General features: G+C 45.4%; 1 protein-coding gene across 1 annotated transcript in view; it reads left to right on the top strand.

The window, feature by feature from the left end:
* LOC146861498 (uncharacterized) overlaps positions 1-15,759 on the top strand; it is a 186,820-nt gene that overhangs the window by 73,861 nt on the left and 97,200 nt on the right. The window contains exon 5 of the mRNA XM_085646445.1: positions 15,222-15,312. Coding sequence (XP_085502571.1) covers positions 15,222-15,312 — 91 coding nt within the window. The remainder of the gene's footprint in view (positions 1-15,221; positions 15,313-15,759) is intronic.

Here is a 15,759-nt window from a genome sequence, read left to right as displayed (position 1 = left end):
AATCGCATTATTCGGTCTTCCCCTGTTGCCTATAAGCAGGTCATGATGACTTTATTGATTAATCAGACTGGTAATGTGTTATCTACGGTACTGGAGTCGGTACGCCAACTCGGTGAGTTGGGTGAGTGGTTTAAACCTGAACGTCAGTCCCGGCCTGACACCCGTACTCCTGGTGAAAATAAACTTACTAGGCGTGATATATTTTCTGGTCTTCTAGCTGATGGTGTGCGTAGGGAGGACATTGACGGTGAGACTACCGCTCGTTTGTGAGAGTTGTTTCGCAAACGTGGTTTGGATCGGAAGGAGGGTGCCCGGCGTGTTCGGACCACTGAGTGTGATCGTGGTGGTTCTGACGGTAGCGGTGATGACGACCGCCGTGGGCGCTCTGTTCGTCGTGATGATCGACGTTATGTACGTGATGTGTCCCCCCGTCGAGAGGGAGACAGGGAGAGAGAGGGGGAAGGAGAAATGATTATGTTTACAGCAGACGTAGAGATGATAGGGATCAATCCCCTGAGTTGAGGAGGAGAGAGGATCGTCACAGTTTGGTCGATCGTAACCTGCAGTACAATGCTGAAGACTCGAATCCGTTCCGTACGGGGAATGGATATGAACAGGAGGTACCGATACCTAAGAAACGTGAGAGTCTTTATCCTGATTTGTCCTGGTACACAGAATGCAGTAAGAATGACTAGGAAATAGGTCAAGCTCCGGTACACAGATGGGCTCACCGAGATGATAGACCCTATGTAGATATTGATATTTATTGGAGACATCGTAATATCCAAAGGGCCCGAGCATTGGTAGATACAGGAGCGGAGGCCACTCTTATTCATGGAAAATCAAAGAAGTTTACAGGTCAGCCTTTTACTATTACCGGATTAGGTGGAAAAGAAACCCCTGCAGTTCAAACTTTGCTTGAAATAAGAATAGGTAGAATCCCTAGAAAAGAATATTCTGTACTAGTGGTGCCACTCTTAGAATTCATAATTGGAATTGATATCTTGAAAGGAATGACGTTGCATCTAGATGATGGGTGTTACCAATTTGGAACCACGCATTATATATCGTCCAGACCTATACGGGTTGGTCGTTTAAGAATGCCTCCCATACAAGTTCCCCAGGCGACAAAAGTGGTTTGTCAGAAGCAGTATCGTATTCCAGGTGGCCATGAGGAGATTAGTACCACTATTCAGGAGTTGGTGGATGCAGGTGTTATAACCCCGGTTACTTCTGCTTGGAATAATCCTGTTTGGCCTGTACGTAAGAGTGATAATTCTTGGCGCATGACTGTTGATTATCGAGAATTGAACAAACACACGCCCTCTTTGACTGTTGCAGTGCCGGATGTTATTACCCTAATTGAAAGAATCCAAAAGCATCCAGGTACATGGTATGCGTCCATTGATATTGCTAATGCTTTCTTTTCTATTCCTATTGCCCCTGAGTGTCAGGAACAGTTCAGTTTTATGTGGAACGGGCGTCAGATGACGTTTAGGAGTCTTCCTCAGGGCTATGTGCATAGTCCTACAATATGTCACCGGCTGGTGGCAGAGCATTTGGCTGAGGTACCGGTTCATTCCCAAATTCAGATATGTCATTATATTGACGATGTTTTGATCCAAGGAGATACACAGGAGGAAGTTCAGACCCAATTGGACAGGATCATTGAGTGCCTGCGTGGGAAAGGTTGGGAAATCAACCCAGATAAGTTGCAAGGTCCGTCCCAGTCTGTAAAATGTTTGGGTATTAATTGGCATGAAGGGCACCGTGAAGTGATCCCTCAGGTTAAACAGAAGATTCTTGATTTTGCAGTTCCGAGGAATAGGAAAGAAGCCCAGAGCTTCATTGGCCTGTTTGGTTTTTGGCGCCAGCATATTCCTCATTTGAGTCAAATATTGGCCCCCTTGTACCGGGTCACGCGTAAAAAGAATGCATTTGAATGGGATGAACCACAGCAAGATGCGTTTAGTCTGGCAAAAGAAGCAATTCAACATGCTCTGGATTTATGGCCTGTACGTGATGGTGATGTGGATTTGAATGTGTCTGTACAGGGCCCTTATGCAAATTGGAGTTTGTGGCAGAAACAAGGCAGGAGTAGAGTACCGTTAGGTTTTTGGACCAAAAAGTTACCTGATGCTGGTGAGCGTTATACACCCTTTGAGAAACAGTTACTTGCTTGTTATTGGGCTCTGGTGGATACCGAGCAATTGACTTTGGGACATGATATAGTTTTGCGCCCTGAAATTCCTATCATGCAGTGGGTTCTGAGTTCGCCGAAAACTCACCGAATTGGACATGCTCAAGAGGCGAGTGTGATTAAATGGAAATGGTATATACAAGATAGGGCACGTGTGGGCCCGAAAGGAGTTGCTTCTTTACATGAGCAGGTGGCGCGAGCGCCGTCGACTGAGACTGAGAGTGAATGTTCCGTACCTTTAGCACAGGAGTCTCCTGTCAAGTGGGGTAAGCCTTTTGATGATTTGTCCGCAGCGGACAGAAACCATGTTTGGTTCACGGATGGTTCAGCGAGGTTTATAGGGACGACACGGCACTGGAAGGCGGTGTCCTATAATCCGGTCACACAGAAATTGCTGAGCACAACTGGTGAAGGTAAAAGCAGCCAATTTGCCGAGCTGTACGCTGTTTATCAAGTTTTGAAACAAGAGTTACCTGGTACATGTCATATTTTCACTGATTCTTGGTCTACTGCCAATGGACTGGCTGTTTGGTTGCCGACTTGGCATTCCCATAATTGGAAGTTACATTCCAAGGAATTGTGGGGAAAAGAGTTATGGCAAGAGATTTGGGAGATGCTCCCACAGAGTACTGTTACAATCTTCCATGTGGATGCTCACACCCCGATAGATTCTCTTGACAAATTTTTTCATAACATTGCAGATGAGAAATCTAAAATTGCTGAGGCAGTGGTGGACATTGCGGGATTGGCGAAATGGGCACACCAGAAGGCAGGACATTTTGGAGAGAAGGCCACTAGCAGGTGGGCTGCTGATCGAGGAATTTATATTCCCCTAGATTTAATTAAAAATGTTATCTTACACTGTCCCGTCTGTCAGCATATCAGACAGCGTAAAGTGCCCCAAATTGTTAAAGGTCATTTACATCGCGGAAAACTGCCCGCTCAAATTTGGCAGATTGATTACATTGGTCCACTTCCTATGAGTAGGAATTGTCAATATGTTTGCACTATTGTTGATACATACAGTGGCCTGCTGGTAGCCCTTCCCTGTAAGCAAGCTACCCAATTGAATACCATTAAAACATTAGAATTGATTATGATGTATTATGGTGTGCCATTCCAAATTCAATCTGATAATGCATCCCATTTTCGTGGAAGATTGGTACAGGAATTCTGTGCGGAAAACAATATTGAATGGATATTCCATATACCCTACTATCCACAGGCCTCGGGCCTGGTGGAGAGATTGAATGGCCTGCTAAAGGACCAGCTGCGTAAGTTAACAAATGACAAGTATAAGAATTGGCGCGACTTTTTGCCTCAAGCGTTATTGATTTTGAATAACCGTCCTTTCCTAAATGCTGAATCCCCACTTATGCGTTTGTTTCCTCCGAATGTTGATGCTAAGCCCAATGAAATAAGAGAGACTGTGATGTACTGGGAAATTACTCCTGGAGCTTTGGCTCCATGTAGAGCGACCCCAGGGTCGGCAGGTTTAGACTTGCATGCCATGGATGACACCGTTTTAAAAAGTAAGGATCGGGTCATCATTGCTACCGGTGTTGGTATTCATATACCACCTGGGAATTTCGGATTAATCGCCCCTAGATCGGGGCTGGCTGTAAAAGGCATTCAGGTGCTTGGAGGAATAATTGACAGTGATTATCAGGGAGAGATTAAGGTGCTCCTGCTGAATAGCAGTGAGGTTGACTTATTGATACACCGCACTGACCGAGTGGCTCAATTACTCATTATGCCTGTTTTCAGTGGTACATTAATGAAAGGCACTGCCCCAACTTTGCTCACTGTACGAGGCCAGAAAGGTTTTGGCTCTACGGATAACCCTGGGGCTAGGGTTTGGGTGCAGTCGCCTAAAAATCCCCCTGAACAAGCAGAGGTTATTGCCACTGGTCAGGACAATACCATTTTGGTTATGAGACCAGGGAAAGATAGCTGGGAGGCGGTCCCGGCTGACAAATGTTATTTACGAGAATGATTAATGCCTGTATTTGATTCTCTTTCAGATCATTCTTTGGACTGTTGCTGCAGGATGTGTCGGTACTGGACTCCTTTTGGGATGGTACGACGGGAAAGGAGGGATCCCGTCAACCCGGGATGAACTGAGAACCCGAGTGTTGCGTTCCTTCGCTGCGTGGGATTCATCATCGAACTTTTGGACATCATTAGCCAAGAGGGTGACTGATGCCCCTCACTTCTGTTTGACACCGATGAGATCTGTACATGATATTCTGGCGACCTGTCTGGTTGCTGTCCCTGCCTCGTTGGAAACCCTAATTCACATTTTTAATGTTTCAAAGGCTCGTCCCAATGTTCTCCTGGGTGATTTTGCTACCCATGTATATTGCCCTTTATGCACTGAACTGCCGAACGAGCCACCCCCCATCCAGTCCCAAATAGTTACCTATAATATCACACAAGGTGATTTATGCTTCTTTCTTACGTGTAATCCTAGTGCGATCTCTGAATGTCTACGCCTCAAACTAAAAGGCGCCACTTCATTTACCGCTCATGAACGGACTTTGTGCCTTCAAAGGACACCGACCACATGTGTTTCAGTTCAGAACAATATGACTTGCAATAGTTTGGTAGTTACCCCCAGTCATTATCGCACGATGTTACTACCTGCCGGATGGCTTTTCTCATGTGGTAATACTTCCTGGCCATATGTCCCTGCAAACATTTCCGGAGGCCCTTGTGCTATTACAAGACTCAGTTTGTTAATGTTTTCATCACATCCGAATGCCAACTCTCGTGTGATTCGAGATACTGTGATGTTACAGGAGGATTGTGACTCATCTTTGCATTTATATTCCAAGTCTGAATACCTTAGCCTAGCTATTTCAATTATTGGTGTTCCTGCTCTGGCAGTTTATAATGCCAAATCCATTGGGAAAATGGCCTGTTGGATGGTGAAATCCATTAATCATACTTCTACAGTCCTGTCCGACATGTTATTAGATGCCCAGGGTGAACGTAGGGCCATTTTGCAAAACAGAGCGGCCATTGATTATCTTTTGCTTAAACATGGACATGGTTGCTCCGATTTTGAAGGTCTCTGTTGTTTTAACTTGTCCGATCATACACAATCCATACGTGCACACATTGACAAGTTGCGTGATTTAACGGAAGAAGTTAGAAAACACGTTGACCAGGGCTGGTTTGACTGGCTCTTTAATTGGTTGCCTGACGTACACATGCTACGTCAAACATTAGGTGGTATTCTGATTGCTGTTGCTGTTTTGATTTCTATCTGTTGCTTTATTCAGTGTATTCCATCACTGCTTCCATTCTGTACGCTCGGTACTAGACATAGATCAGTTAGCTTTGTTTCATATTATTCTTCCACAGATGTTAGCTCCATTTAATGAATGTATAATAGACTGAAGTCAAGGGTGAAATGTACTGCTCGATTTTCCCGGCTCTCTTGTGATTAAGGGGACTAATGTGACTTCAGTCTCTTTCCATCCAAGTCTAAGGGTTAGAGTAGTGTATAGAGCCTATTTATTAGGCACTTCGACATGATCCTGTGTTCTTCCTCATAGATTAGGGTTTGCACATATATCCTAGAGGATAGATCCGTTAGTATTAGGGGTAATCTGTTCTATAGTGAGGGTATTTCATGGAGTCGTGCTGAATCCAGGCCTGGTAGGCCTTAAACGGGAGAGACTCCATCTTTCTTTCCTCTCCGGCAGCTTGGAAAGTTTCTAGGTCGAGGGTGATGTTTTAGTTACGAGGTGTTATTCGCTTGGAGAGAACCGGTTCAGGCCGGCCCTTATCGAAGGATTGTATTTTTCTTCATGCCGAAGACACTACATCAGGCCGGCCGGCTGGGAACGTGTCCTTGGTACGGGGAGGTACAAGAATTTGGTGGGCGGCAGGTTACGGGCTGGAATTTTCCATGAGAAAATGCACCTCTATTTTAGTGAAAGTCTGAGGCAGATACTGGCACTTGCTTTTTAGTCCGTAGGCGGCACCTGGCCGTTAAGCAGTAAAGCTACTACTTATTCCAGGGAAGACAGATGACAAACCTGAAGGTGGAGAAAAACCGAGAGATAGATATTCTTCTAACAGAATAGCCAAAGAAAAGAGAGTAGCCGATGAGGAAGAGGTCCCAGTGACTCGGAGAAGGAGAAGGGAGTAGATCCGTGACTGCGGAGGTGTGACTTCCAGGCGAAGCCGAGGCACAGACGAGAAGGGAACCTAGATGACCATTGAGTGCAGGCTACATACGACCAAGGTGATGTCAACCCCTTTATTATTAGAGTGTACAACTTAATCTATCACTTTTCTTTGCAGGTCATATGTGATATGTATTATGTTCTGTGAGCGTGTATGTAGTGACTAAATAAAGTATCCAGTTTGTAGTGAATCAACATGTGCTGCGTGTTCTTGTATAAGAGGGTAGCCTATTCTTCTAGTCAGCTGTGACTTGATATGAACAGATGTTAATCCTGATCAGGTAAGTGGTAGCTGAATAAGGGAGAAAGGAGCCCCTCGAACTGGGGAACAGGTTGTGCTCAACTAGCAGTCTTTGTGTGATCTGATACATAGTAACACTGGTTCCCTTGGTGTATGTCGTGGTAATTATAGGATGAACTTGTGCTAAGGCTGCCGTCTGGGCAGGAAGTCCTGGGTCCGTTTGGGACCGCGAGGCTAAGGCTGCCGTCTGGGCAGGAAGTCCTGGGTCCGTTTGGGACCGCGAGGCTAAGGCTGCCGTCTGGGCAGGAAGTCCTGGGTCCGTTTGGGACCGCGAGGCTGAGGCTGCTGTCTGGGTAGGAAGTCCTGGGTCCGTTTGGGACCGCGAGGCTGAGGCTGCCATCTGGGTAGGAAGTCCTGGGTCCGTTTGGGACCGCGAGGCTAAGGCTGCCGTCTGGGCAGGAAGTCCTGGGTCCGTTTGGGACCGCGAGGCTGAGGCTGCCGTCTGGGTAGGAAGTCCTGGGTCCGTTTGGGACCGCGAGGCTAAGGCTGCCGTCTGGGCAGGAAGTCCTGGGTCCGTTTGGGACCGCGAGGCTGAGGCTACCATCTGGGTAGGAAGTCCTGGGTCCGTTTGGGACCGCGAGGCTGAGGCTGCCGTCTGGGCAGGAAGTCCTGGGTCCATTTGGGACCGCGAGGCCGCCACTTGTATTATAAGAGGTCTTGATATATATATATATATATATATATATATATATATATATATATATATATATATATATATATATATATATATTACCTACTGGCGGTCGCCAGTAGGTAGTTATAGTTAGGACCACGTTTCCATAGGAAAACCTCAACATTCTATTTTGAATAACTTTGGCGCCGGTCGACGAATCCTCGCGAATTTCTCAAAATAGGTGGGGCGCTACGCTCCGCTCCTACCCTGAAAGTCTCGGGGGGATTCGTCAAGCGGGGGCTGAGATAAAAGGGGGGTCCCAAAACGCGTTTTTCCCATGCATTTTTCCATAGGACCTTTAGAACGAGCTACAGCCCGAATGGCTGAACAGAATTACTCAAAATTTGGCAGAGAGGTAGTCCCTAGGTCAAGGAAGTGCCTTTTGTAGGTTTGGTGTAAATCTGTTCAGTAGATTCTGAGAAAATAGCCTTTAAATCAATATATATATCTGAGCCAGCTTACGGTACGCTTACCGTACGCTTACGGTAAGCGTACGGTGGCGTGCGCGAGCGCGATTCTGATTGGCTCTTAGATCTTAGTAAACATTCGAATCGGCCGAAACCAGGAAGCGGCGGCCGCCATTTTGTCTCTCGCACTGAGAGAGATTTTTAAAATCGGAAGCCCAAAAACATGTAAAGGGGCTGTTTTGACAACTCCCTCCCACATAGTCATGTGGAGGGAGTCCCCAAACATCCCCCAAGTGCAAAAACGGTTTTATTTTTTTTTCGGCAATTTCACGGGGTACGCTTACCGTACGCTTACGGTAAGCGTACGGTAAAAAAATAAAAATAAAAAAAACACTATTCACACTTACCCCACCCCCTGTGCTTTTGGTGGCCGAAGGCCACCAAATGTGCTGGGCTTATTACAATGGAAAAAAACACTATCCACACTTACCCCACCCCCTGTGCTTTTGGTGGCCGTAGGCCACCAAATGTACAGGGCTTATTATAAGGGAAAAAAACTTAGCATTTAAAAAACCGTACTAATTCACTGAAAAAACCATAGGTTTCACACACGTTATAGTTAGGAATTAGCATTTAAAAAACCTTGCAAATTCACTGAAAAAACCATAGGTTTCACACATGTTATAGTTAGTGGAAATTTTACTGATAAAAAACCAATGAAATTGCCCCGTTATAGTTAGCGCAGGCAACTATAACTCACGCGACCGCAATCCTCTGCTGATGACATATGTGTCTTTATGAAAAAAAAATATTTGTAATATATGTATAGCTAAAAATGTATGGAAGAAGACATGGGCAAATAAGTGTCTAAATACAGTATTAGCATCAGCAGAGGATTGTGGTCGCGTGAGTTATAGTTGCCTGCGCTAACTATAACGGGGCAATTTCATTGGTTTTTTATCAGTAAAATTTCCACTAACTATAACATGTGTGAAACCTATGGTTTTTTCAGTGAATATATATATATATATATATATATATATATATATGAGTAGGAATTCCCTGTCCTTAGGTGGTATGTATATATGTGGTTTCTTAGGTGTGAATAGGCCCTAGGGAGGGGGTAACGTTCTGGCTGGGTTAGAGAGGCTCTGTTGAGCGGGTTCTATCTGATCCGAAAACCCAAGCAGAACAAATACCTATGGTGGAAGTTGATGGGGTCCCTGAAGAGGAGGCGCCAGAGCCAAATCAGGAGAACATTGCCATCCTAGGTGACCTCCCTGAGCTTTCTAGCTGGCAAGTTGAGAGAGGACCCACCAGGGAGGAATTCCGCCAAGTGCAGCAGGAGTGTCTCACTCTTGAGAGCTTGAGCCAACAGGCCTCAGCCCATGCAGCAGGTGAAGCCTCTGGGAGTCACCTAATCTACTGGGAGAATGATCTCCTCTATAGCGAGCCTAAGGGTCCTGGTATTGGGGCAGTCTGTGTGCTGGTGGTTCCCCAATATTACCGGGCTGTGTTACTGGGTTTGGCTCACGATATCCTCCTGGCAGAACATTCAGGGCAAGGCAAGACCTTCGTCAGGCTTGTCTCACACTTATTTTGGCTCTGAATGAAGACAGCCTCAGATGTATTCTGCAGGTAATGTCCCACCTAGCAGGCCAGTGGAAAATCAGTGAAAAAGCAAAAAGAACCCCTGATTAAAATTGCTAGTCATTGGCACCCCCTTTAAAAGGGTGGCCATCAACATTCTTGGACCACAAGACAGCCTTAGGCAACAGGTTTGTCCTGGTCTTGGTGGACCATGTTACTCGCTACCCAGAGGCCATCCCACTGAGGTTAGTGACTGCACATGTGGTGGCTAGAGCTCTGATGAGGGTCCTTACCCATGTTGGGTTCCCCAAGGAGGTCGTGTCTGACAGAGGCACTATCTTCATGTCTGCGTACATGAAATCCATGTGGGATGAGTGCGGTGTAACTTACAAGTTCACCACACCCTATCACCCCCGAACCAATGCTCTTGTGGAGAGATTCAACAGACCTTGAAAGGCATGATTACGGGCCTGACTGAGCCCATGAGGCGTAAGTGGGACATCCTCTTGCCACACATTCTCTCTGCTTACATGGAGGTGCCACAGAAAGGAGTAGGGTTTGAACTTCTCTATGACTATTCTGTTAGGGGACCTCTGAGCCTTGGCAAGGAGGGGTGGGAGCAAGCTCCCAAGAACCCTACCACCCACCCGAAGGTTGTCAGCTACATGCTGGCCCTTCGGAAACAGATGCGCCACTTCTGAAAAAGGCAAACAATTATTTGGATGCCAGTCAAGAAGTCATGAAGCTCTGGTACTACCAGCCGCCAGACTCTGCAGTGGCATTTTAATATCACTTCCCACGCCTTGAATTTGACAATTTCTTCTGTTTGTGTTTATAATCCTTTACCACATTAAGACATCCCAATACAGATGTCTGTATTCAGCTGCAGTTGATGAAGCTCAATTCTCAAATTAGTTAGGTGAGTCACATATCACTACTGTTACTTAACCACCATGATAATTATTTTACACCACCAACTGTATGTACAGCCAGTTCTTCACCCACAGAGCTTTACACAACAAGTCACATGGATATAATGATATACACTGCTGACAATTTTAATTAATCACTTTTCACGTGCAACAGTATGCATGTTCAGGCACTATTATTGATTAGGCACTAATGATGTTGCAACCTATACATTCTAGACTGTGGATTGAACTTGTGGGGTTCCCGCTAGTTCTGAAACAATCTTGTGTCGTTTTTATTTGTTTCCCATGCAGGTTGTGCCAGCAAACAAACGGGTAACATTCCCGTACCGTCATATAGTGGTAGGTAGGTCCCACCATACCACCTGTGTAGACAGTAACCACTATAGGTCCTGATGAATCGCCACTAGATCACTTTGACTAATCAAGGCGTGAAGCATGTTGACCCTCTGGGAGTAGAGCACCTCTAGACTCATTGTAGCTTGACAGTCGCCTACCCTGTGTTTTCTTTTAATCAGACTGGGGTCCCACCAGAATAAATAAAATTCCCCAGGGATCCCCTCATCTGTTTTAATAATCTCATCTACACTCACTGGGCCCCTTACCCCCACTGCACATTTACGGCTGGAACAAAAGATCTCCGATAAAGAGCCCCTTTATGGGAGCCCGTTGGGTATTGCAGCGCTGACCCGACGAGGAGCAGGCCCATATGATGAAGCATGACATCTAGCTTGCTGGGTGTGTGAGGGCCCTAGTTCCACAAGGATGAATTCCCCTCCTCCTTAGGCACTACCTGCCTATCTGTCTCCACTTAGGAAACCAAATAGATCAAAATACTTCTTTTTGGTGATCCACTGAGGAACTTCGTACTTTCTTGTGTGCATCTACTACTTGGGCACATACGCTGGACCTCATAGAAAAGCCCTCAGTCCCTTCATTTTGAATCTTTGTAGTACGGGCCACCCCGAGGGACACAATACATAGGATACCGGGGACGCAAATAACCGCCCCCGGCCCAACCCTTGAACTATACCAGAATCCGTGATAATCCACCATCATGGAGGAGGATAATCAAGGACTAAGCTTTGGTGAAGAAATGGCTGCTGAAATACTTAGAACCACCCCCTCGATTTTGGGGGCAGAGAACAGTTCAGCTTCAGGCTCTTTGTATGAAGATTGGACATCACTGACAGCAATGAAGAGGGACTGGCTCAGGATAACTCTTCATGGGGCCCTGATGACAGAATACCTGAGGGCCAACATCGCCCCTAATGGCCTCATAGTTAAGAACATTCCCAGACTCTTCCTGGAAGACATAACATTCAAGAAGGAGTGGTCCCTGGTGGCATGGAAATGCACCAGGGACTAGCTCATCTTGATTATTAACACTGCTAAGCGAATTGCCGATGCGCTCCTAGTGGGGATCCAAATCGTGGAAGGGGCTCTTAAAACCACTGTCCAAATATCTCTGTTTAAGTCCAAACTTACAGAACTCAATAACGAAATCGCAGAACAAAAAGAATACCTCATGAAACAAAAAGTGGATAAATTACAAAAAGATATCCAGAAAGTTGGAAAAGAAAAAGCCTACCCATATTTGAGGGCAGACTACACCTCCAATACATTTGGTTACTCCTCAGATGAAACCACTGAGACCAGTAGGAGGGGCTCCTCAAGCAGTGATTCCAGCACAGGTAGCTGGGGTGGCAACAAACAAAGGAGGGGTAAACAATAAGGAAGGGTTTGTAGTAATGCGGTATGCGATGGCGCCCACTCATGTGTACGTTCGTTCGAGGCAAAGTAGGATTATAAATGGTGCCACAAGCGGGGGGAGAACCCTGCACCCCCCAATAAGACCAAGGTCTGTGATTGATTGAAAGCAGGTGGCCTGTGCTCACGTGATCCGTGTATTACAGCATAAATGCAGCACGTAAACGTTTAGACAACTAAATATCACAACAACAACAGTAGTCCAATATGACGTTTTTTCTTGATTTAATGTAGATCCGATGCCCAGACAACACGTGTTTCGTCAGGGTGTGAACCCACGACTTCTTCAGGGCTATCTGGGAGTAATCTCTCTGCCTGTTGTACTTCCGTCCCGGCTGCACGGGGTGAGCAACTGTGGAAGACGTGCTTCAATTCGAAACGTGGTCAAGGTGGAATTCCCCTCCTCCTTAAGCACTACCTGCCCATCTGTCTAAACTTAGGAAACCAAATAGCTCAAAATACTTCTTTTTGGTGATCCACTGAGGAACTTCTTACTTTCTTGTGTGCAGCACATGTGGAGTGCCATTGAAAGAGAAGATTTTGCTGTGGTTTGGTCACTGAAGAAGTTGAGATCATACCTGTTTGGGACTCCCTTCCTGGTGTTCAGACAGACCACAGGTCCCTCAGATGGCTCATGCAGATGAGGGGTGAAAATCCCAAACTGTTGAGGTGGTTCATCTCTCTACAGGGAATGGACTTTACAGTAGTATACCATCTGGGGTCAGACACCGCCAATGCTTATGGACTCTCCAGGTTTTTCCACCTTAGTAAAGAGAACTCCCAAGGGGTTGGGTAGCTCTCCCAACTTGTAGCCGGGGGACACTTGTTAGACCTAACAGCCTTAGGGTTGTCTCCCTCCCCCACAACTTTCTGCCTTCCTCCTCCATTGTTTCTGATCTCGTTTTTGCCGGCCTTAGGACTCCGAGTACTTTACCACTGCTAATCAGTGCTAAAGTGCATGTACTCTCTCCCTAAAACATGGTAATATCGGCTTATCCTCAATTGGCATATTTCATTTATTTATAAGTCCCTAGTAAAGTGCATGATATGTGCCCAGGGCTTGTAAATTAAATCCTACTAGTGGACCTGCAGCATTCGTTGTGCCACCTACTTAAGTAGCCCTCTAACCATGGCTCAGACCTGCCATTGCAGAGCCTGTGTGTGCAGTTTACACTGCCTGTTCGACCTGGCAAGATACTCCTCTTGCCAGAACCACACTTCCCTTTTTACTTTTTATACATGTAATCCACCCCTAAGGTAGGCCTTGAACAACCGATAGGGCAGGGTAGAATGTATTTAAAAGGCAGGCCATGTACTTTTAAGTTTTACATGTCCTGGTAGTGAAAAACTCTCAAATTAATTTTTCACTACCGCAAAGCCTATCTCCCCCATAGGATAACATTGGAATTACCTTATTCCATTTTATAAGTGTAACTCCCAATTGTGATGAGATAGACATTTGATGTTTGGTGTCTCTGAAATCACAATTTAAAATCACAGCTTATGATGAAGTCGGATTTTAAATTGCACTTCTAAAAATACCACTTTTAGAAAGTTGGCATTCACTTACTTTAGCCTTTTGATGCCTGCTGCCTGTCTCTGATCACGTCTGGTGTGGGTGACCTTTGGTCTTTGTGTATTCCCTCTAGACAGCCACACACAATGGGAGCTTAAGTGTGACTTGATGGTACATCCTGGCAGGATGGGAGGGAGAAGCTAGACTCAGCCTCACTTACACTTGAATAGGCAGTGTCCTGTCCCTGCACAAATGGCTACATACCCCCCTGTAGTGAGTTTGGAGCCAAGGCAGGAAGGGAGGACCTTGGTGCACTGTAAAGACCTGTCTTTGAAATCTCCCCCACTCCAAAAGCACTAATAGGTATATGTTCTGGACCAGGATACCAACCCTTCAGTACACTTCTGTACCTGTGAAGACCCTGCCAGGAATAAGGACTGCTGTGCTACTAAAGGACTGCTGATTTGCTGGACATCTGCCTTGCTGTGCTGCATGCTGTTCCCCTTCCTCTGTGAGAAGGACTGGACCTGCATCACTTGAGCCCAGAGTGACTCCAAGGGCTAGCTGTTTGGCCTCCTGATCTAAAGGGCATACAAGACTTCCAACCAACCTGCTTCTACACCTGGACTTGGGCATCTGTGAGTCTGCCCTGCCAAGTTGTGCCACCCTAGTCCTGGACCCTTGGAAGTGGGCCTAAGGTGTTTGTTCCAGCAGAAACCACATATCTTCTGACAAACCAACCGATTGCTGCCGCAGTTCAGATCAGAACCGGCACAACACCTTTGTTGTTTGGATCAGCACTGACTTATCCCTGCCATTGTATGGACCAGAGCCAGGGCATCAGCCTGCTGCAGTGTATTGGACGCAAGGCATCCCCTTTGGAACCTTCACAGTGCGATACTCTTCCCAGCACAAGGCTTCGCATCCCCGTTGACAGCCGTCTCGATAACAACACCGTACCGCTGCATCGCAACGACCAGATATTCCAAAGAAGCGCTTATTACTTCTAAGCATTGTTTTACAGTTTATTCTTTAAAATTCATATTTCAAGTTCTACTTATTGTATGTTTGTCGTTTTGTTTTTGTTTTATTTATTATATTAATTTCTATTATTCTAACCTGGTGTGGAATCTTTTTATGTGGTTTTGTTTCAAATACTTTACACATTGCCTCTAAGTTAAGCCTGACTGCTCAGTGCCAAGCTACTGGAGGGTGAGCACAGGTTAATATAGGGTTTGCCTTCTTCCTACCCTGACTAGGATTGTGGTTGCTGCTTGACTAGGGCTCAGACCCCATTCAACGTACAACCCAAGTTCTAACAAAAAGGTTTTTAACTTAACGTCTCTTTCACATTCTGGAACTTTTAAGTAAAATTTAGAAATGTCATGTTTTATGGAATCCAAAGAAATATTTTATTATCAAGGACTGTGGACTCTAGAGAATAATACATTGTGATTATCAACAGCAAAAAACAAAATCTGTACATAGGGATCTTAAGAATTTAGAATATGAAATTTCTTCTGCATGTACCCAAGTCTAACAAAATAGCAATCTGATCCACTTGGTGTATGAAAGTTTATACTAATATGGTACAATGATACAAATACTGAGGTAAATTTGTTAACATTCCCAACAGGAAATTAAAACGAAGGGACAGTGACCCTGCTTTATATAAAAACAGCTTCCTGCAATTTAAACCTTACCATGGAAGGACAGAACACAAAAAGGTAAAATAACGATTGTGCATTGTTGGATCGATGAAACTATAGTGTTGATTTTAGATTTTTGAACTTCAGCATTACAATGAAACATAACAAGTACATACAGAACATGCATCAGTGGAAGGGTTGCGGTACTCACACAAGTTTGTTGCATAGCATTCATATAATAAGCTTACTTCAGCAATACCAAATTAAGCACAACCACAATATTGTTTACTCAGGCTCCAACCATTCTCAAATTTCTTTGGGCACCTCTTCCTTCAATAGGATACTGTCCTGCCGCCTTGGACTATACATGTTATCATTGTACCCACTGACCATTTGGTGTCTGCAACATCCCACAATTTTTGCATTATCATGTCTTCCCACAATCAATCCCAAATCACAGAACAATTTAACATAACGAGAGGGGGTGCTTCCAACATGGGGATGTCTACAACACTAGCCAACTAT

This window comes from Triturus cristatus, chromosome 3_1 (assembly GCF_964204655.1).
Source record: "Triturus cristatus chromosome 3_1, aTriCri1.1, whole genome shotgun sequence".
Classification (NCBI taxonomy): Eukaryota; Metazoa; Chordata; class Amphibia; order Caudata; family Salamandridae; genus Triturus; species Triturus cristatus.
The sequence above is the reverse complement of the archived record's forward strand: the minus strand, read 5'-3'. Positions and strand labels throughout refer to the sequence as shown.